General features: G+C 36.2%; 1 protein-coding gene across 4 annotated transcripts in view; it reads right to left on the bottom strand.

Annotated features, from left to right (window-relative positions):
- Nucleotides 1-22,230, bottom strand: part of Rcd1 (Reduction in Cnn dots 1) — a 234,562-nt gene that overhangs the window by 47,073 nt on the left and 165,259 nt on the right. For all 4 annotated transcript variants that reach the window (XM_090391133.1, XM_090391131.1, XM_090391134.1 and 1 more), the window contains exon 11: nt 11,010-11,207. In XM_090391133.1, the coding sequence (XP_090247259.1) occupies nt 11,010-11,207 (198 nt within the window). The remainder of the gene's footprint in view (nt 1-11,009; nt 11,208-22,230) is intronic.

Below are 22,230 nucleotides of genomic sequence, written 5' to 3'. Positions count from 1 at the left end.
CTTATTGGTTAAACCAAAATAAAAAAATGATGGTACAACATGACAAAATTTCATGCCGGCTGGGGCGTCACCTGGTTAAACAAAGCCCCCGTTGTTTTCGCCAGGGAACCAGGGCGAACAGCGAAAAGTCAGCTACTGGAACAAATCTGAAAAAAACTCCAGCTCATCATCACCAGAGTTAAAGATCGGTACTATCAATGTAAGAAGCCTGAATGGCAAAGAAATGGAGCTAGCTGAGGAATTAGATAAGTACCAGATTGACATAATAGGGGTGACTGAAACAAAAAAACCAAAACTGGTGAGATCTTTCTGAGCAATAAATACAAAATGTTATATTCAGGCAATGACAATCGAGCAAAAGAAGGAATAGCCATAGTATTCAACACTAAATACGAGGCTAATCTTCTTGAATGGCAGGCGGTCTCAAGTAGAGTAATGTTGGCAAATATGAGAATGGGGAACTGGACAATGAGACTTATTTGTGCCTATGGTCCCACAGAAGGTTCTACTAAGGTAGAAGTGGAGGAATTTTTTGAGGCTTTAGAAAAAGCAACTGACACAATGAAAAATGAAAAGTTGGTCCTTGTTGGGGATCTAAATAGCAGAGTAGGAAATGATTGTGAGACATACAAAAATATTTTGGGAAAAGTCTCATTGACTATGTTATTGTTGATAGTGATGTTTTCTCCCTGGTGCAGGACACCAGAGTGTACAGAGGATTTGAAATTGGAAGTGATCACTATTTAGTCTTGAGCAGGATAAAATTGAATTTCATATTGAAAAGAATAACATGTAAGAAAGTTTTAAAGCGAATAAAAGTTGAGCAGCTGTCAGGTGTGAACTATAGACTAAAATACACAAAGATTACTGAAGAAAAAAATGAAAGAGTTTGAGAACAGGAATGAAACCTTGGAGATTCAGTGGCAAACCCTGAAGAAAACATTGATTGATTCTGCCAAAGAGGCGTCTGGTGAGGTTGTCTGTAAGGATAAAAAAATCATAACTCCCTGTGTCCACCAGGGAGTTAAAGAGGCAGTGAAGGAAAAGAAGAAAGTATATCAAAAGTTCCTGTCAAATAAGTCAGCTAGTGTTCTTAGAGAATATAGAGACAAATGCAAGAATGCTAAACACTGTGTAAAACTAGCTAAACAAAAGTCATGGGAGGACTTTGGCAAGAAAATAGAAAATAAATATCAAGAAGGTGGCAAAATATTCTGGAGGTTGTTGAAGAAGCTTAGGAATGGGGGAAAGAGTGCTGTAAAAGGAATTAGAGATGATAAAGGTGACGTGAAAAACGGGAGAAAAAGATATCCTTGAAGTATGGAGTAATTACTTTGAAAAACTGCTAAATGAAACAAGCAGTGATAGCACAGTGGTAAAAAACACTGACCAGGCATGCAGTCAGGAATACATATCCATACTTGAAGTAGAAAAAGCCATCAAAGGCTTGAAATGTGGAAAGGCAGCTGGAGTAGATGATATTCGACCAGAAATGCTGAAGTATGGTGGTATAAGAGTCTTACAGTGGCTGTACTGCATAGTTCAGAAAGCCTGGACAGAGGGACGAATTCCTGATGATTGGAGTAGAGCACTCATAGTACCCATATATAAAAAGGGAAATAAAACTGAATGTGAGAATTACAGAGGTATTTCCCTACTGAGTGTTCCTAGCAAGATCTATGCAAATATACTTGAGAAACGGTTGAGAAGAATTGTGGAAGAAAGGGTTGGTGAAGAACAAGCTGGATTCAGGCTAAATAGAGGCTGGGATCAGATCTTCACTTTACGACAAATAGTCGAGAAAGCATGGTAATATAACAAAGATCTGTATTTAAGTTTTTCGATTTGGAAAAGTCATATGACAAGGTGCCAAGAGAGAAGCTATTCAATACGCTGCAGTTATATGGTGTCAATGGGGCATTATATCAAGCAATACTTAGTCTTTATTTGAGTTGTAAGTCAGCAGTAAGAATTGAAGGAAGTACAGGAAGATGGTTTAATGTTAAATCTGGTGCGAGACAAGGATGTACATTATCCCCTCTGTTATTCATTATCTATATGGATCACATTATGAAGGAAAGTGGTATTAAACATGATATCAAAATTGGACATGTTAATGTCAGCTCTTTGCTTTATGCGGATGATGTTATACTTCGAAATAATTCCGCTACAAGTCTGCAAGATTCTCTGACTAAATTGAATAGCTGTTGTAATAGATATGGTATGAAGGTCAGCAATAAAAAGACAAAGACAATGAAAGTAGGCAGAATCATTGCAAATGTCAACTGTGTTGTGAATGGAGAACCTGTGGAACAAGTAAAACATTTCAGCTATTTAGGCACGATTTCTACTGAAGATGGTAAATTAAATATAGAAATAGACAACAGAATCAGCAAAGCTGGTATGGTGGGAAGTCAATTGAATAAATTCATATGGAATAAGAGAGAAATTAGTTGGAACACTAAATTAGCTGTATACAAGACAGTGTTCAAACCAGTTTTAACTTATGGATCTCAGAGCTGGATCAGAAGTAAAACACTTGACCAAAGACTAGAGACCACAGATATGAGAGTCCTGAGAAAGATTATAGGCGTGAACAGATGGCATCAATGGCAATATCATATTAAAAACGAGGATATTAGGAAAGAACTTGACATTGTCTGCATCCAAGAATGCGTTAGCAGAGCTAATCTTGGGTGGTATGGTCACTTAAACAGAATGGGCGAGGAAAGATTAGCAAAACAAGTGTTCTCTGCCAGGTTGGCAGCAAAATGACCCAGAGGAAGACCAAGATATAGGTGGATTGATACGGTACAAAGCGGCTTAGACGATAGAAATATAAGATCTGATAATGTTGGAGTCTTGACAGGTAACAGACTGATTTGGAGGAAAATTGTAGATAAGAAATTAATAATGATGTAATTTTTTTTCATGTAGTACTATCATATCCTGTACACCCCTTGAGGGTACATGGCAGAAATTTGATGATGATGATGATTTAGCATTCACTGTAGTATAGTACGCCCAGAGATGCGAGACCTGTCAACACTTCTGCATATGTCACAAGAAGGAAAATCTATTCTGATAATAGGGATCAATCCTTCTGCAACAACAAAAATCAAGCTACTATTAGTACAGCGACAGACAAGAAAGCATGTGATTTTGCGTGTTGGCAACCAATTCGTACATCCTTCATTTCTTTCTCCCCTGTATGAATCGACTATTCTTGGCAAGTTGCCAAGCAAAGTTCTTGCAAGTGTGAGCGTACTATAATCTCTATATTTAATGTAGGTTAAAATGCATATTAATTTATTTTGTAAAGAGATTAATGGTGTCAGTGTGTTGTGATATGTTTCTCCCCAGCTTAGCATACCGTACTGTATAACAGTTTGTATCCAGGAGAAATATAATGTTCTTAACATTGTCAGAGTTAAGAATCTCTTTAAGAAGAAGTAAGATTTAATAGCATAAATCTTACTTTGTTGCATACTTCTGTAATATGTGGTTTCCAGCTTAAGTTGCTGTCTATTTTTAATCCTAGGTAGGTAATAGTATTCACATTTTCTATCTCCATACAGTTACAATTTTGGTTACTTTTACAGTTCCAGTTATGTAGGAATATATGGATGGAAAAACTGGTTTTACTATTAGGTGTATTTTTGAGTTTAAAAATTATAAATTTTGTTTTTCCAGCATTTAGAGTGAGTTTGTTCACATGAAACCAATTTGTTGCTATTTGCAAATCTGTGTTCACCATATTTTGCATTTCATTTACAGAATTTGCAGTGTGGTATTGCCTGCAAAGGTATTTACTTTACTTGATAACTGTAGGTCACAAAAGTCATTGAAGTAAATTATAAATAGTACTGGCACAAGCACAGAACCTTAGGGAACACCACATTTTACCTGAATGAAATTGCTATAACTTTTGTTGATTTTTTTTTACTGCTTGTGTAAACCAGTCATGAGAACAGCCTCTAATTCCTATATTCTCCAGTTTTTTAACAAAATATCATGGGGTACTGTGTCACAGTACTCCAAGATATTTATTTGTGTTGGTCTTGTGATGAATAAATCAAGTTTGTGAAGTTCAGCAGTGTGTGTTTGCTCAGTGTGTAGTTTCTGTCTAAACCTATACTGGTTTTTAGAGAAGTGTCTTTTTTCTAAAACAGTTATTAATCTATTTTTTACTAATTTCTCCAATATTTTGGAGAAAACAGGAGGGGAGAGATTAGTTTTTAAGATAATTTTTGCATCCGTTTTTTACATATTGGTATTAATACAGGTTCCTTAAATTCTGTTGGAAACATATCAGTCATCAGCGATAGATTGAAGGTAGTCATCAAAGGAGCTATCAGATATTCCTGGCACTCCTGCACAATTCTGACATTAATACTATCGTGGCCTGGAGCAAAAGAGTTTTTTAAGTTTCATTATAATATTTTTGATTTCATTCTCACAATTAGGAAAAAAGTACATTGAACTTTAATTTCTTTCAAGTCCACAATTTACAGATGGGTTATTAGGACTATTTACAAGTTTTTCATTGGCAGTTATGAAGTAATTATTAAATCTGTCTGCTAATGTTCTTTCACTGTTTAAATCTATATGATCGCTGTCCTCATTACTAAGTCTTGAAAGCGTTGGTTCTCGGATATTTTTGCCAAGTATATTGTTTACAACTTTTCATTGTTTTTTGGTTCTACTTTCACATTGCAAAAATTCATTACGGTAATATCCGTTTTTTCCTTCTTTCAATTTTTGACTAACTAGGTTCCTATAATATCTGAAGCTATTCTCATAGTATTCATTGTAAGGGTATTTTTTGTGTTTTTTATACATCTTATCTCTGAGTTTTATACATTGTTTTATGTCTTGCATTATCCATGGCTTTGCTAGTTTGCACCTGTTACCTTGGAGTATAACAGTGACATATTGTATTTCAGTATCTAATATGTTAATGAATTTGCAGTAAGCATTGGCAACATTGGTTTCAGATTGTATTTGTTCCCAGGATATGGTACTTAATTTTCTTTAGCACACTGTAGTTTATTCTAGGATACTGGATGCTGACTGTAGATGTATTCTTATGGCTATCGGAAAGTAACCTGTGATTGGCTGTTTTAATACTGCTGTCTTGACTTTAGTCGGACTTTGTGTTCTTACAAACACATGATCCAAACACAAAGCACAGCGACTGAAATCCCTCGTCGGGACATTTATGTGTGGCTCAAAGCCATGCATGGCTAATAACTCTATGAAATTGAGAGAATAATGGCTGGCACTTAGCAGATCAATATTTATGTTACCAATTATGATAACATTATCATAATCAATGTCAAGTAGTACAGTGTCCAGTTCTTGTGTAAAGTTGTAAGGCACACTATAACAGTGAGATCTATAAACAGCCATTATGTAGTAATTCTAGTTCTCTAAGTAAATGTTAACATTCTTGACTGTTTCCATTTTTGAGCTGCTAATGTGTTTATTATTATTATTGTTATTATTATTGTTCCGGGCAACTCCAAGGAGTCGACAGACTCTTCGAGGGAGGCCCCTAACATCATGTCAAGAACAACTTTGCATCATCAGCAAACAAGTGAACACTTCCTCTCAAATCCTTTCCAATATCATTGATGAACAAATTGAAAAGCAGTGGTCCAAGAACAGAGCCCTGCGTCACACCACTAGTCACAAGCCGTTTTTTAGACTCCACTCCTGCATAAGCTACTCTCTGGTATCTCTCCTTCAACCACCCTCCTATCCATCTCACCAACCCTATATCTATCCCCATCTGCTCCAGTTTACTGATTAGGGTTCCATGTGGTATCCTGTCAAAGGCCTTGGCAAGGTCCAGAAGTATCACTGTAAACCCATTACCCCTATCCAGTTCAGCCATCACTGTGTTACAGAACGTGAGCAAGTTACTGAGGCATGATCTACACATCACAAAACCATGTTGTCCCCCATACAATATCCCATTTTCATCTATCTAATCCTGTATTCTTTTCTTGACTAATTTCTCTAAGACCTTGACAATGATTCCTGATATGCTAATCGGTCGGTAATTTACAACAGCAGTCTTGGAACCACCTTTATGCAGTGGAACTATTTTTCCCTCTTTCCACCCCCTCAGGACTAACCCAGACTCGAGACTCAAATTAAACAAAATGGTCAAGGGTACTGACAATTCTTTAGCCGCTTCACGTACGACACGAGCTGGTATACCATCCAATCCCACAGATGTATTGACATTGAGGTTATGCAATAGACTACTCACCTCCACTTCATTCACCACAATTCCCGTATAATGTACTGGTTTATTCGTTTCTGCAATGTCACCACCTGGATGATATATACTTGCAAAGTGCTCATTCAGTAACTCAACTATATCAACTGATTCAATTACCTCCCTACCATCGGCATTCTTTAAAATCATTCTGCCATGTACATTTTTCCTTTTACTTGCTACATATCTAAAAAAACTGTTTAGAATTCTCTTTAGCCTGCATGGCCAATGTTCTTTCGTAATTCTTTTTTGCTTTTCTTACCATGCTCGTTATCCTTCTGGCCTGCGCTTTATACCGTTCATGTGCCTGCCGGTCACCTTTTTCCTTAAATTCCCTCCATAGTTGTTTCTTTTTTTGCAGCTCAAGCTTAATGGTGTTATTCATCCATTTAACCCCTACTTGATTTATTATTCAGACTCTAGGTATACAGTCAGCCATTGCTTCATGCAAACACTTCTTAACTGCCTCCCATGCACTATCGACTTCTAGTCCTTGCAGTTGTACATGCCATGGCACTGAACCAATCAAACTCCTAAGCTTGTCATACTTTCCAGCCCAATAATTCCACATGTATCCTGTCTGAATTGAAAATTCCACACCTTTAGCCACCTCCCAAGTCAAGACCCTATGATCGCTCTCACCAATTGATGGCAATGTGGTCATATTTGTTACAGCCAAATCCTCAGATGTAATTACTAGGTCAAGCACTCTCTGACCCCTAGTATTTTCCATTACATGCTGTCGCAGATAGTTATCCCTTAATAACCGCATAAAATCCAATTCCTTCCTCCCGTATGTCCTCTCCTCACTCCAATCAATGCGACCATAGTTGAAATCTCCCATAATAATTACCCTCCTTCCACTCATTTCTTCTATTTGCTTGTGCATACTGTCACCACCATCTTTTCCATCACCTGGTCTATAGCAGCACCCAATTGTATATTTAGTTCTGCTAGCCACAATCTCACACCAAATGACCTCAAATCTATCCTGCAATTCAACTTCTATTTTCCTTGACTGTAGCTCATCAGCTATCATCAACAATACTCCTCCCCCCATTTTATTCTCCCAGTCATTCCTGAACACACTATACCCATCACATTCAATCCCACTAGCTATTCATCTACAGTCAGCTCTGATTCACTAATACCAATAACCTGTGGTCTGGTAGTGCCAACCATGGCCAAAAACTCTTCCTTCTTGTTCCTAATACTCCTAGCATTAGTGTACATGAATTTAAGACCCCCCATTAGCCCCAACCCTACCTTGATACCTTATATTAACTATCCCACTCTGATTTGTTGTTCTTATTCGCTCGGGCATATTATATTCATTCATACATTCAACTGCCTCCCGAAGGACTGTATAACTACCTCCTGAATTTGCACATCCACTTCATTCAGCAACACTTTCTCAAGTCTCCTTACACCGTAACCATTCAAATGCAAGCCATCCACCTTATATAGATCCTTTCGCCCATCGAACTCACTCCACACATCCACAAATTCCACACCACTCGTCATACATAACCCACGCATAAAGTCATTCGCAAATATGGCCCTCCTTTTAAACATTTCACTGTCATACCGTGGCAAAAGACTAATCATTCTAACTCTCTCACTCTTTTCTTTTGCTACCTCAAACAATTCATTCAGGTCTTCTATCATTTCCATTTTATTTCCTTTCAAATCATTCGTACCTGCCACAACGATCATTTCTTTCACCCTTTCCTTTTGCTCTCTAATAGACTCAGTTACATCCTTTATGGTCGCACCAGGTTGGTACGATTTTGTCAAATCCTCTACTAACACACCTCGTACTAACGAATCTCCATACAGCACTCTATCCTTCATTTTGTTCATGTTCACACTCATACGCCTATTTTTCCTGTCATACTTTTTATTATTGACTGGTTCATTCAGTCGACTTTTGTTCATGCACTCTAGCTGTTGTTTTGCCCTTTGTATCACGCCATTCAACAAAGCGATCTCACTCATTGCATCTATCTCATCTTTTTTCTTCTCTGTAAAACCATTAATACTATCATTCACATTCTCACAATTCTCTGGTACAACCTCGCCGTTTCTTGTCATATCCCTATTTTCTTCATTATCCGAAATACACTTCAATTCCTCATTCTCCCTACATTTTCTACACACATTCACTCCTTTATTATCATCTAACCACACTCTGACCACACTCCGCAAAGCGTACATTTCGCAGATAGTACACTGAATCATCTCCTTTACATTACCGTTCTTGAAAGAAGATGGCGAACCATCATTACTGCCACCATTTTCCTTCGTACTGGAGCCATACTAGTAACCAAATTATAAATTATAAACACCAAAAACACACAAACAGACGCACTAAACAAAGCAAGGCAAACAAAACTACTCAATATTAAAGTAAATTTATCAACGATAACTGAAAATAACGCTTATCTTATCAGGAGCTTTCACGAACACTACACACTACGAATCCCTCTAGCGGCGACTTCAATAGTTAAATGCCTTCGAGCAAAGAGCATTAATCCCCCAGATCTGTTATAATCCATACAATGGTAGTATTTTTTAAACACCCTTCTAAATAGTATAGGTCATTTATAATCTAGGTTATTTAATATTAGTTCTCTAAATGTTATATTTTAAATTTTGTAGATCTGCAAAAAGCATATGACAGTGTGCCAAGATAAAAGCTATTCAAAAACGATACAGTTATATGGTGTCAGTCGGGCATTATATTAAGCAATACTTAGTCTTTATTTGAGTTGTAAGTCAGCAGTTAGAATTGAAGGAAGTACAGGGAGATGGTTTAATGTTAAATCTGGTGTAAGTCAAGGATGTACATTATCCCCTCTGTTATTCATTATCTATTTGGATCACATTATGAAGGAAAGTGGTATTAAATCTGATAACAAGATTGCAGATCTTAATATCAGCTCTTTGCTTTATGCAGACGATGTTATACTTCTGAATAAATCTGCTACAAGTCTGCAAGATTCCCTGACTAAATTGAATAACTGTTGTAATAGATATGGTGTGAAGGTCAGCAATATAAAGAGGCAGAATCATTGAAAATGTCAACTGCGTTATGAACGGAGAACCTGTGGAACAAGTAAAACGTTTTAGTTACTTAGGCACGATTTTTAGTGAAGATGGTAAATTAAATATGGAAATAGACAACAGAATCAAAAAACTGGTATGGAAGTCAACTGAATAAATTCATATGGAATAAGAGAGAAATTAGTCGGAACACTAAATTAGCTGTATACAAGACAGTGTTCAAACCAGTTTTAACTTATGGATCTGAGAGCTGAGTCAGAAGTAAAACACTTGACCAAAGACTAGAGACTGCAGATATGAGAGTCCTGAGAAAGATTAGAGGCGTGAACAGATGGCATCAATGGCAATATCATATTAAAAAAGAGGATATTAGGAAAGAACTTGACATTGTCAGCATCCAGGAATGTGTTAGCAGAGCTAACCTCAGGTGGTATGGTCACTTAAACAGAATGAGCGAGAAAAGATTAGCAAAACAAGTGTTCTCTGCCAGGTTGGCAGAAAAATGACCCAGAGGAAGACCAAAATATAGGTGGATTGATATGATACAAAGTGCCTTAGACAATAGAAATATAAGATCTGATAATGTTGGAGTCTTGACAAGTAACAGACTTATTTGGAGGAAAATTGTAGATAGGAAGTTAGTAATGATGTAAATTTTTCATGTAGTACTATCATATCCTGTACACCCCTTCAGGGTACATGTCAGGTATTTGATGATGATGAGACCTTTTTTCTCAATATCATTTCCACACACACTGAACATTCACAAAATCTTCAACTGTTGCGTCAGTTATAGTGGCATATTTTCTATTTGTATTATTTCATTTTTAGATTGTCGTACACATCGACAATCTAAAAATAGGATTCGTGAATCAATACAAGAATTCCATTCTTTTTTGTCAATTCTTTCTAATATTCAATATCTAAGCAACAGTTGCTTGAAGTGTATCTATTATGCATACTTACTATACAAAATGAAACTTTCTTTTAGAACTGCATTGTGCCTATGGGACTTTCACCAGTCCTTTACAATAGTTTGTATAGCAGATCTTGTTATAACTGAAAATAAACTGTACCACACAGTAAGGGAAGGAAAAAAAAAAGGAGTACAATTTGAGGATTTCTACACAATGCTTCAAAGATAATTTCTGCAAGGTAAGTAGTTAATTTCTACATAATTACAATTTACATCAGTTCTTGATCTGAACACATTGTAATTATAAAGCAACAGAAAAATATTTATGTAATCTCATGCCAAGCGAATGAAATATACTTTATCTGAGCAACAAAATTTGAATTCAGAACAAGATTACTAATTAATAAATAATATTTACAATGCTGAAAATTTGAACATAATAAGTAAATTGTGTTTATGTGAGATATTTGCAGCATTATTACATGTTATTATTATTTAAAATTAACTGCATGTATCTCAATATCAGAGTTACTTCTACGTTGGGCACTAGTTTACAATAGTCTTTATATGTTGTTCATTTTGATGATATCTTTCTACCCGATGATGAGGAAAAAATGACTGTGCCAAAAAATACAGGAAGCAAATTTATACAATTTTTTTTTTAATAGATTCCATTAATTTTAAAGATGGTAAATGGATCCAGTAAAATACATGTTCAGAATAAACGATTTTTCTAACCTGACGGCCACTGGCTCTTGGTCTTCTTTTAATAGGAACAGTTTCTCCAGATTCCAGACTTTTTGGTTTTCTTTTCCTTCTTTTCATTTCTTGACCAACTGATCTGCTTGCATAATTTAATCTCTTAGATGGTTGTGATACTGGTGAAGAGTTTGAGGGCTGTGTAAGCACAGCAGCCAAAAAATCTCCTATTTCATCCTAATAAAAATTAAAAAAAAAAAAAAAGGTTTGTTTAAATATCCTTTTTTTTTCCTTATAATTAGACATACAGAGGTCTTTCTCTCTCATAACTAATGGGATTGCTGATTTTGTTACTGAATGACTTACTTTTTCCTGCCAGAAGTTTGTTAATCACTGAAGATGATGTGCACATGAAGAGTTTGGAGTAAAAGGTGGCAAAATGAAAAGCATGTCACATATTTCAGTTATAGCGTGGAAGAAATATAAACTCTGCTTAAAAGAGAGCCATTGTTGTGGAGTTGTGAAGTAAGTGTTATTATTATCATTATTATACAGGTATCTACATGGTCAGAAGACGCATCGTGGAAGACCCTTTATTCACACAATGCAACATATTCCACCTGTTCACCAATCTACAAGATAAAAATCTAGTTCAAACACCCTTACTAACCAAATTCTTACACAATTTCCAGTGGTGACCCCCCGCCCCATTATCTGCAAAAAAAAAAAAAAAAAGAAGAAAAAAAGTCTTCAGTGTCAATCCTATAAAACCACTTTAATAACCTATACATTTCTATTGTGTCTCCTCCTTTTAACTTAACAGCTAGTTTTTGAAGTCCACAGACTTTTTCTCTATTCTCATAGGGAGCATTCCATAGACTTGCCACAATCTTTGTTACTCACCTCTGGATCCTCTCCACAACTTCTTCATCACCACAGAATCCAGGTGACTAGATCTGTATGCAGTAGTCCAGATATAACCTTATAAAAGCCTTATAAATGGGACCTCCCTGTCTGGCTTGTGAGTGTGTACTTCAAAAACTGCATAATCTGATGGATACCTTTGCAAACTTCAATCCTTGTCAAAATCACCACTAAAACCCTGACTTCAACAAGTTCCTGCAGTTCAGTTCCATCAATATAGTACACATCATGTGAATCCTTCTTCCCAAACCTTACACTTGACTACATTAAATTGGCAGCCATTTACCTCGTCCATGCTGCCAAGCTATTAAAGTCATCCTGCAGGATCTCTACATCACCTTTATTGACTACTGCTCTTCCCAGTTTTGCATCATTAGCAAAAAACTGAATATTTCACGTGAAATCATTTCCAATATCATTGATATACAAATTAAACAATACAGGACCAAGTACTTAGCCCTGAAGTACACTACTAGTCACCTGCCTTCTGAACTCAACTTCCCCATAAACCATTCTTTTGTTAAATTGTGAATGAAGATACTTGGGAATTACAATACATCATTCACATTTAACATAATCTGCCATAAAAGACTTGTAAATATCATTTGTTGTTAGTCTCTTGCTTATAAATTATTATTCATATAATTACTTTGAGTTTGTTTATTATTGTTTAATTATATAATTTTGGGATATGTATTAGTAATGAAAGGACTCTGTGTTAAAATGTCCTTCAATTTATTTTATTTATTCCTGTGTTAATATTATAAGAATTTGTATTTATCATATTTAAATGTATTTTATGTGAACTACAGATTATTTTTTTTTATTTGTTATTTCTGAAAGAGAATGTAAATGTGTGGAATTCTGCTGATGTGATTTGATTGGTTACAGTCGGAGAACTGAATTGTTTTTAGTTATGGTGTGCTTAGAACGTGAACGGCTATGTATATGGAGAAAGGCCAGTAGGATGTAAGCTGAACTGGTTAGAACCGGATTTTGGGCAGGAAAGAATAAGCATATTTGATTGGAAAACAAAAGTAAAAGGGAAGAAGCATTGAGGACAGCAAGGAGTCAAGTAACTGGTGGCAGTAAAGGGATTTGGAAATGCCATAAATCGATTAAGAAAGAAAGAACCGGGAATTAATAGGCATTTAGAAATACTTCTAAGGAGTTCTGATATTACGATAGATTCCTAAAGGAGAGGAAGAATAATGCAGAGAAGATTGACTTCAGTCAATACATAGAAGAAGATAAGGAATTAGCAGATAACTTAAATCGAATGCATCAAGACTTGTGTAGCTCTGTGTTTAATATTTCAGTTAATATAATGAAGATTTCTTTGAATTGTGTTTCCTCAAAGTAATAGTTGACAGGAATTTCAAAATGTGCCTAAGTGAATTCAATGTGTAGAAGCTGTAAGCCGGTAAGAGTTATCCTTTTTACATTCAGTGTGAAGCAAATAAAAGTTAGCTCCGCCTAATATATCTTAACCCTAGCTGTGGTGTTTAACTATGAATAGTCAGAAGAATGAAGCACTAAAGTATTTCCCCCTTGAATTGATAACTGCCTTGTAATTCAATTAAGTGTTTATTGACTAAAAGTGAATTAGAAAAGCCAACTATAAGAATATTTATTGTGAATTCTGGAACTTTGAACTGTGAGAACTATTTTCTATTAATTGGCAGAATATAGAGAACTGAGAGTTGAATGTTTGATGCCCAATGCGTTGTATTTGTTCTGGGTACTTGAACTAAATTGATGTATTAATGATTTGAGTTCTCATTGAATGAGACAAGTTGTGATAAAAATATTTATGCCTTGAAGAATAAGATCTGTGAATTTAACTTTAATCTTTAAACCTAACTGAACCTACCTGTATCTCAGAGATATTTTGGATTTGTTCAATTGGATTATCTTGCTTAGAAAGTTATGCTTAGATGTACATGTTATATAACCCTACATTAAATGTTTTGTTTTATTGAATTCAATTTGGTGTTTGCCTGGTTTTCCTTCATTGCACTGCTCATAAAATTAATCGGACCTTGCGGAAGTCGTAAATGATAATATTAACCTTGGCCTGTAGAAAAATGATAATATAAATGTAGTTGATGATTGATTCCTCTATATTATATAGATTAATCTGAATATAGGGTGGAGCAGTATAATATAAATTTCTTTATATTTGGATCAGTATCAATCAACAACTAACGAATAAAAACAGAATTTAAAGAGGTAAGGATAAGTTTAACAAATCAACATAATTGGAACAGTCAAATAGAACGAGGACGTTCCAACACTTTGATATCTGTCTCTCAGCCACCCTCTAATCCAAATTACCATCTTCATATTCATCCTCATTTGCTGCAATTTATGCAACAGAGTTCCATGTGAAATCCTGTCAAATGTTTTTGCAAAGTCCAGCAGTATCACCAAGGAGTCATTTCCTTTATCCAACTCCCTTGTCACTTCATTTTTAAAAGTAAGCAAATTAGTAAGGCAAGACCTATCCTTCACAAAACCATGTTGCTCCTTATAAAGCATCATATTCCTATCCGCCCAGTCGTAAATTCTGTCTTTTACCAACTTCTCCAATACCTGCACCAATCCTGAGATACCGACTAGCCTATAATTTACACTTATCTTGGAGCTTCCTTTATGCAGTTGGAATATTTTATTCTCTTTCCACTCCACGACACATTCCCAGAAGAATTGAGGCTTAAATTAAACAGCATGGTCAGAGGAGAGGAAGTGCTAATTTCCTTGTACATTCTCCTAATATACAGACCAATATGCCCTCTAATCCCACAGCCAAGTTCACATTAAGGTTCTGAATTATCCTAAGCACCTCCAATTCTTCCATCTGGCATTACAACATCAACCACCTAGATGGTACACCCATGCAAAATAATCCCTTAGTAACTCAACTATTTGGTTTGCTTTTGTTATTATCCCCCTACCATCAACATTTTTTAAAGTGATCTTTCCATTTGACACACAGCAAAAGAACTTTTTATGATTTCATTAGCTTCATCAGCTGTCTTCCTTTATAATTATCTTTGGCCTTCTTTACAATCTTGCATGCCTTCCTGTGCCTCGTACTGCTCATAGGGATGCTGATCATCTTTTTTCTTGATACCCCCCCCCACATAATTTTTTCTTCTTCTGAAACTCCTGCTTAATGATACTATCTGCCCATCTTACTCCTACCTGATTTATTCTTCTGATTTTGGGTATACCATCTGATACTGCTATGTTTAAACACTCCTCAATGATCTACCATGCACCTTTAATATCGCTCAACTCCGTATTCTTATGCCATGGCATGATGAAAGCTGATTCCTCAGCTTGTCACAGTCACTTGCTTTGTAATTCCATATATACCATTTCTTAACAGAAAAACTCTTCATGTCTAGCAATCTTCCAGGTCAAGGCTATATGACTGCATTCCCCAAGGGAGGATAGAACGAGCATGGTTCCACAAGTTTCTGGCCTGACTAACTTTTAGAGGTGATAGAAAGAAAATAATTGTGTCACTTTTCGACATAATCTCCCTTTACTTCAACAGACGTTTCACATCTTTGAATTAACAATTCTATGTCCTTGAAAAAATAGTCTGGACTTTTGTCTGCAAAATGGCATAATACTGCATCTTTCACCTCATTGTCATTTGTAAACTTCCTCAAAGGGTTTTCTTCAGTTTCAAAAAGAGATGGTAGTCAGTGGGTGCTGGATCTGGTCTGTAGGGTAGGTGTTCAATCTCCTGGAAGTCACAGTCCTTCACTGCAGCCTTCGGAACAATAGCCATATGGACTGGAGCACTGTCGTGAAGAAGGAAAATACCATGACTCAGCATTCCTCATCTCTTCTCCTTCATGGCGTCATGCAGTTTGTGCAGGAATGAAGCATAATATTCTGCATTCACGGTGGTATTCCTTTCCTTGAAGTCAATCAAGAGAATTCCCCGGCAATCCCAAAAGACTGTTGCCACGATCTTCTTGGTGGACTGAGTGACTTTAGTTTTTCTCGGTGGTGTTTTGCCTGGTTTGCACCACTCCATGGATTCCCTTTTGGAAAGAGGATCATAATAAAGGACCATGGTTTCATCCCCAGTGAGAATGGTTACAGCACTTCTCCCTGATTCATTTGGCAAAGCTTTAAAAACTTGCAGAAACAGGTCACATGATGCTCCTGAATTGAAGAGAGAAGTCGGGGCACCCACCTTGCACTGACCTTCTTCATGTGAAGCTTCTTGTGAATGATGCGAAAGACGGTTGTTATAGAAAGCCCCAACCTTGCTGAGATTTCTTTGAGCTTCAGCTGTCTGTCATTGAGCAGTTCCTCCTCAACAACAGAGACATTTTCTTCAGTCATCACTTCCACAGGCCAACCATCATGAGGATCACCACTGATGCGCTCTCTTCCTAAGCAAAACTATTTTAACTCATTCCTTCATGGTGGAATATGATGGAGAAGCTTCCATAAACATCATCCAGTTACTGTTTGGTAGCAAGCATGGAGAAAGCACCATCATACTTTGGAACCCACAAGCCTTCAGTCTATCACCATAGGAATACACTACAAATCAGCCACCATTTTGGTCACCTGTCACTGAATTCTCTCTCTCTCTACCACCTCTGCATCATCAAGAATCCAGACAACTATTTCTATGCCCACGAAGTCCAAATGCATTTGTGTCAAAGGCTTATAAAAATGAACAATAATTTCCTTATTCCCCTTCTGAAATGTTTTTTTAATTCAAGTGGCTCCTTGAACTATTCTACATACTTTCTGCAATATTATTATTATGTAGGCTCCTCCATAGGATCAAGGACCTTTTTCCAGTTACCAAGGCTCAAATATTTATTACCAAAGATGCACTCTGATAGCTCATTCTACACACTGACCATATGCCATGAGAAGAACCTGGACCTCATATGCTTCCTAACCACAGCCTTACTTGGTTTCCAGGGATGACCACAAGTTCTTCCCAACCTGCTATGAGCTGTAAAATCTCACTTTTATCTATACTGAAATATCCCATTAATCAACTTATATGTTTCTATCATATCTCCTCTCTTCTGTGTATCTCTTCAAAGTGTGAGTAATCACACTTTGAAGACCACATTTCTCAGCTTATCCTCATTTGCATAATTCTAGAGACTAGATATCATCAATGGATCTTTTCAATGCCTCAAAACCTGACCATATCTGATTACAGTAGCCAATATGTAGTCTTATCAAAGACTTGTACAATGGAACAATAGCTTCCTTATTCCAAAAAGTTAGTGTTCTCTCCACACTGCATTATCCAATGCAATGTATGTAATACACAGTCCGAGTTTCTTTTCTTTCTTTTTTAATCTGAATGTGGCATAGCTATACAATCTGATACACTGAATTCTTGCAGGGTCTTTCATAAGCTGGAGCAAACAGGTTCACACCTATTTGCTCCAATCTACATGACAAGATTCAATACAGCACCCTGTCAAATACTTTTGTAAAGTTTAGCAATGTTATGGTGTAGCCATTTCCCTTATTGTAGAAACTGAGTACAATAAAATGTATGTCATTTATCTTACTCAGGCTGACATCTGACAACCTGAACACAGACTGACATCTCGTTCAATACCACAAACATATTTACATTTAGATTTTCTAATTTTAATTGCTAACCTTTAATTGCTAAGTTTGAGTTATCTCAAGCAGTTTAAAAATGGCATCCTTGCTGAGCGGAAGTATTCTCAAGCATGCAAAAGTGCTCATGAATATTCAAGCTCCACCAAAATCACTTTTAAACATGTCTGAATTCCAGAAGGAGGATCAGACATATACGATGAATATAATTCAGTTCAACTCAAGTATACTTCTCTATCTGCATCTGCTACCTGAAGGAAAATATTTGTAATAGTGTACGTAGTAGAAAAAAATCTTACAACTAATGTGTCACATGGTCAATGTTTTCACAGGGAACAATAACAACAGAGGTAGTGTGCATATTATATAGTGAAACCTGTGGAGTATTCATAACTAAACATTCACATGTAAATCCCAGTAATTAAATTTTTAATAAGTAAATATTTCGCTCTATATCTTAGGATATCTCAGTACAGTTATTACAAACAATACTAGGAATCACATGCAGTTAAAGTGCATGCTTACAATGTAATCCCAACATGCGTGCAGTAGTGTTACAGAATTGAATTAAAATATATCTGATAAAACTGGATATAATTAGAAATAAATTAATTAAAATAAAATAATATGCATAAATTTATTTTAAACAATTGAGGATGACAATTTCCCAGATTTTAGGGATCGTAAGAACGTCGTTACAGTTTAAATTGGGTCTGTGACATAAGGCAAAACCATAGGATCCAATGGAAAAACACCAAACTTCTACATCATAGATCCTAATATAAATATAAGCATTTATATAAGGAAAGTGCTGAAGCGTTACGTCACAGACCCAATTTAAACCGTAATGACGTTCTTACTATCCCTAAAGTCTGGGAAATTGTCATCCTCAATTGAATAAAATAAATTTATGTATGTTATTTTATTTTAATTTATTTCCAATTATATCCAATTTTATCATCATCATCGAATTCCTGCCATGTACCCACACGGGGTGTACAGGATATGATAGTACTACATGAAAAAAATTATATCATTACTAACTTCCTATCTACAATTTTCCTCCAAATCAGTCTGTTACTTGTCAAGATTCCAACATTATCAGATCTTATATTTCTGTCGTCTAAGGCACTTTGTACCGTATCAATCCACCTATATCTTTGTCTTCCTCTGGGTCGTTTTGCTGCCAACCTGGCAGAGAACACTTGTTTTGCTAATCTTACCTCGCCCATTCTGTTTAGGTTACCATACCACCTGAGATTAGCTCTGCTAACGCATTCCTAGATGCAGACAATATCAAGTTCTTTCCTAATATCCTCGTTTTTAAAATGATATTGCCATTGATGCCATCTGTTCACGCCTATAATCTTTCTCAGGACTCTCATATCTGCGGTCTCTAGTCTTTGGTCAAGTGTTTTACTTCTGACCCAGCTCTCAGATCCATAAGTTAAAACTGGTTTGAACACTGTCTTGTATACAGCTAATTTAGTGTTCCGACTAATTTCTCTCTTATTCCATATGAATTTATTCAATTGACTTCCCACCATACCAGCCTTGCTGATTCTGTTGTCTATTTCTATATTTAATTTACCATCTTCAGTAAAAATCGTGCCTAAATAGCTGAAATGTTTTACTTGTTCCACAGGTTCTCCATTCACAACACAGTTGACATTTTCAATGATTCTGCCTATTTTCATTGTCTTTGTCTTCTTATTGCTGACCTTCATACCATATCTATTACAACAGCTATTCAATTTAGTCAGAGAATTTTGCAGACTTGTTGCAGATTTATTTAGAAATACAACATCATCCGCATAAAGCAAAGAGCTGACATTAACATCTCCAATTTTGATATCATGTTTAATATCACTTTCCTTCATAATGTGATCCATATAGATAATGAATAACAGAGGGAATAATGTACATCCTTGTCTCACACCAGATTTAACATTACACCATCTTCCTGTACTTCCTTCAATTCTAACTGCTGACTTACAACTCAAATAAAGACTACGTATTGCTTGATATAATGCCCCATTGACACCATATAACTGCAGCGTATTGAATAGCTTCTCTCTTGGCACCTTATCATATGCCTTTTCCAAATCGACAAAACTTAAATACAGATCTTTGTTATATTACCATGCTTTCTCGACTATTTGTCGTAAAGTGAAGATCTGATCCTGACAACCTCAATTTAGCCTGAATCCAGCTTGTTCTTCACCAAGCTTTTCTTCCACAATTCTTCTCAACCGTTTCTCAAGTATACTTGCATAGATTTTGCCAGGAACACTCAGTAGGGAAATACCTCTGTAATTCTCACATTCAGTTTTATTTCCCTTTTTATATATGGGTACTATGAGAACTCTACTCCAATCATCGGGAATTCGTCCCTCTGTCCAGGCTTTCTGAACTATGCAGTGCAACCACTGTAAGACTCTTATACTACCATACTTCAGCATTTCTGGTCGAATATCATCTACTCCAGCTGCCTTTCCACATTTCAAGCCTTTGATGGCTTTTTCTACTTCAAGTATGGATATGTATTCGTGTCTGCATGCCTGGTCAGTGTTTTTTACCACTGTGCTGTCATCACTGCTTCTTTCATTTAGCATTTTTCAAAGTAATTACTTCATACTTCAAGGTTATCTTTTTCTCCAGTTTTCATGTCACCTTTATCATCTCTAATTCCTTTTACAGCACTCTTTCCTCCATTCCTAAGCTTCTTCAACAATCCCCAGAATATTTTGCCACCTTCTTGATATTTATTTTCTATTTTCTTGCCAAAGTCCTCCCATGACTTTTGTTTAGCTAGTTTTACACAGTGTTTAGCATTCTTGCATTTGTCTCTATATTCTCTAAGAGCACAAGCTGACTTATTTGACAGGAACTTTTGATATGCTTTCTTCTTTTCCTTCACTGCCTCTTTAACTTCCTGTGTACACCAGGGAGTTCTGATTTTTTTATCCTTGCACACAACCTCACCACATGCCTCTCTGGCAGAATCAATCAATGTTTTCTTCAGAGTTTGCCACTGATTCTCCAAGGTTTGATTCCTGTTCTCAAACTCTTTCATTTTTTGTTCAATAATCTTTGTGTCTTTTAGTCTAGATTTCAGATCTGAGAGCTGCTCAACTTTTATTTGCTTTAAAACTTTCTTACATGTTATTCTTTTCAATATGAAATTCAATTTTATCCTGCTCAAGACTAAATAGTGATCACTTCCAATTTCAAATCCTCTGTACACTCTGGTGTCCTGCACCAGGGAGAAAACATCACTATCAACAATAACATAGTCAGTGAGACTTTTCTTATTCCTAGCCTTCTCTCCATGTGAATTTGTGCACATTTTTATGTTGGAACATGGTGTTAGTAATAACCAGTCCATGTCCTGAGCAGAAATCCAACAGATATTTGCCATTATTATTAGCTTTGCTATTTTCTCTAAATTTTCCCAAAATATTTTTGTATGTCTCACAATCATTTCCTACTATGCAATTTAGATCCCCAACAAGGACTAACTTTTCCTTTTTCATTGTGTCAGTTGCTTTTTCTAAAGCCTCAAAAAATTCCTCCACTTCTACCTTAGTAGAACCTTCTGTGGGACCATAGGCACAAATAAGTCTCATTGTCCAGTTCCCCATTCTCATATTTGCCCACATTACTCTACTTGAGACTGACTGCCATTCAAGATGATTAGCTTCGTATTTTGTGTTGAATACTATGGCCACTCCTTCTTTTCCTTGATTGTCATTGCCTGAATATAACATTTTGTATTTATTGCTCAGAAAGATCTCACCAGTTTTTGTCTTTTTTGTTTCAGTCACCCCTATTATGTCGATTTGGTACTTATCTAATTCCTCAGCTAGCTCCAGTTCTTTGCCATTCAGGCTTCTTACGTTGATAGTACCGATCTTTAACTCTGGTGATGTTGAGTTGGGGTTTGTTTTCAGATTTGTTCCAGTAGCTGACTTTTCGCTGTTCGCCCTGGTTCCCTGGCGAAAACAACGGGGGCCTTGTTTAACCGGGCGACGCCCCAGCCGGCATGAAATTTTGCCATGTTGTACCATCATTTTTTATTTTGGTTTAACCAATAAGAATACAATTTGGTCGGCTAAATCCCAAATTGCCAGCCCATCCTCGTTCGTTCAGTATCCAAGTAGATACCCAACAGGGTGCACCATGAGAAGGTGAGGATTGGACATTAGGTCAGAAGCCCTGGTCGGTTCTCTGCATTCCTTTAAAGGCTATGTGGAGGTCTCCTCTCCGTTATATAGCTTTGACCCTTAAGCACCCCTGTTTTATCAGATATATTTTAATTTAATTCTATTGCATGCATAATGTGGGACTCCATTGTAAGCATGCGCTCTAACTGTATGTGATTGTTGACACTGTATGTGACCAGATTTCGTCCTATGATACTTAGGATGAAATATTTACTTATTAAAAATTTAATTATTGTGGATTACATGTGAATGTTTAGTTAGGTAGTGTGCATGTTGACCATAAGTTAAGAAAACTGCACAATATCAGGAATGACAGATATATGAATCAGTCAATAATAAAGCCTCACTTTGTATAGAATACAACAAGAATATGAGAGCAGTTAACAGGTCAGACCTGATGAATCTTTGTGCATGTCAAAAAAAAAAAGAACTTTCTTTGCCCTCAAGGACAAAGAAAGTTTTTTTTTTCACTTCCT

The sequence above is a fragment of the Typopeltis vanoorti genome, chromosome 4 (genome assembly GCF_054136105.1).
Source record: "Typopeltis vanoorti isolate ZY-2024b chromosome 4, IOZ_Tvanoo_1.0, whole genome shotgun sequence".
Lineage (NCBI taxonomy): Eukaryota > Metazoa > Arthropoda > Arachnida > Uropygi > Thelyphonidae > Typopeltis > Typopeltis vanoorti.
This window is presented reverse-complemented; position numbering and strand designations above follow the sequence as displayed.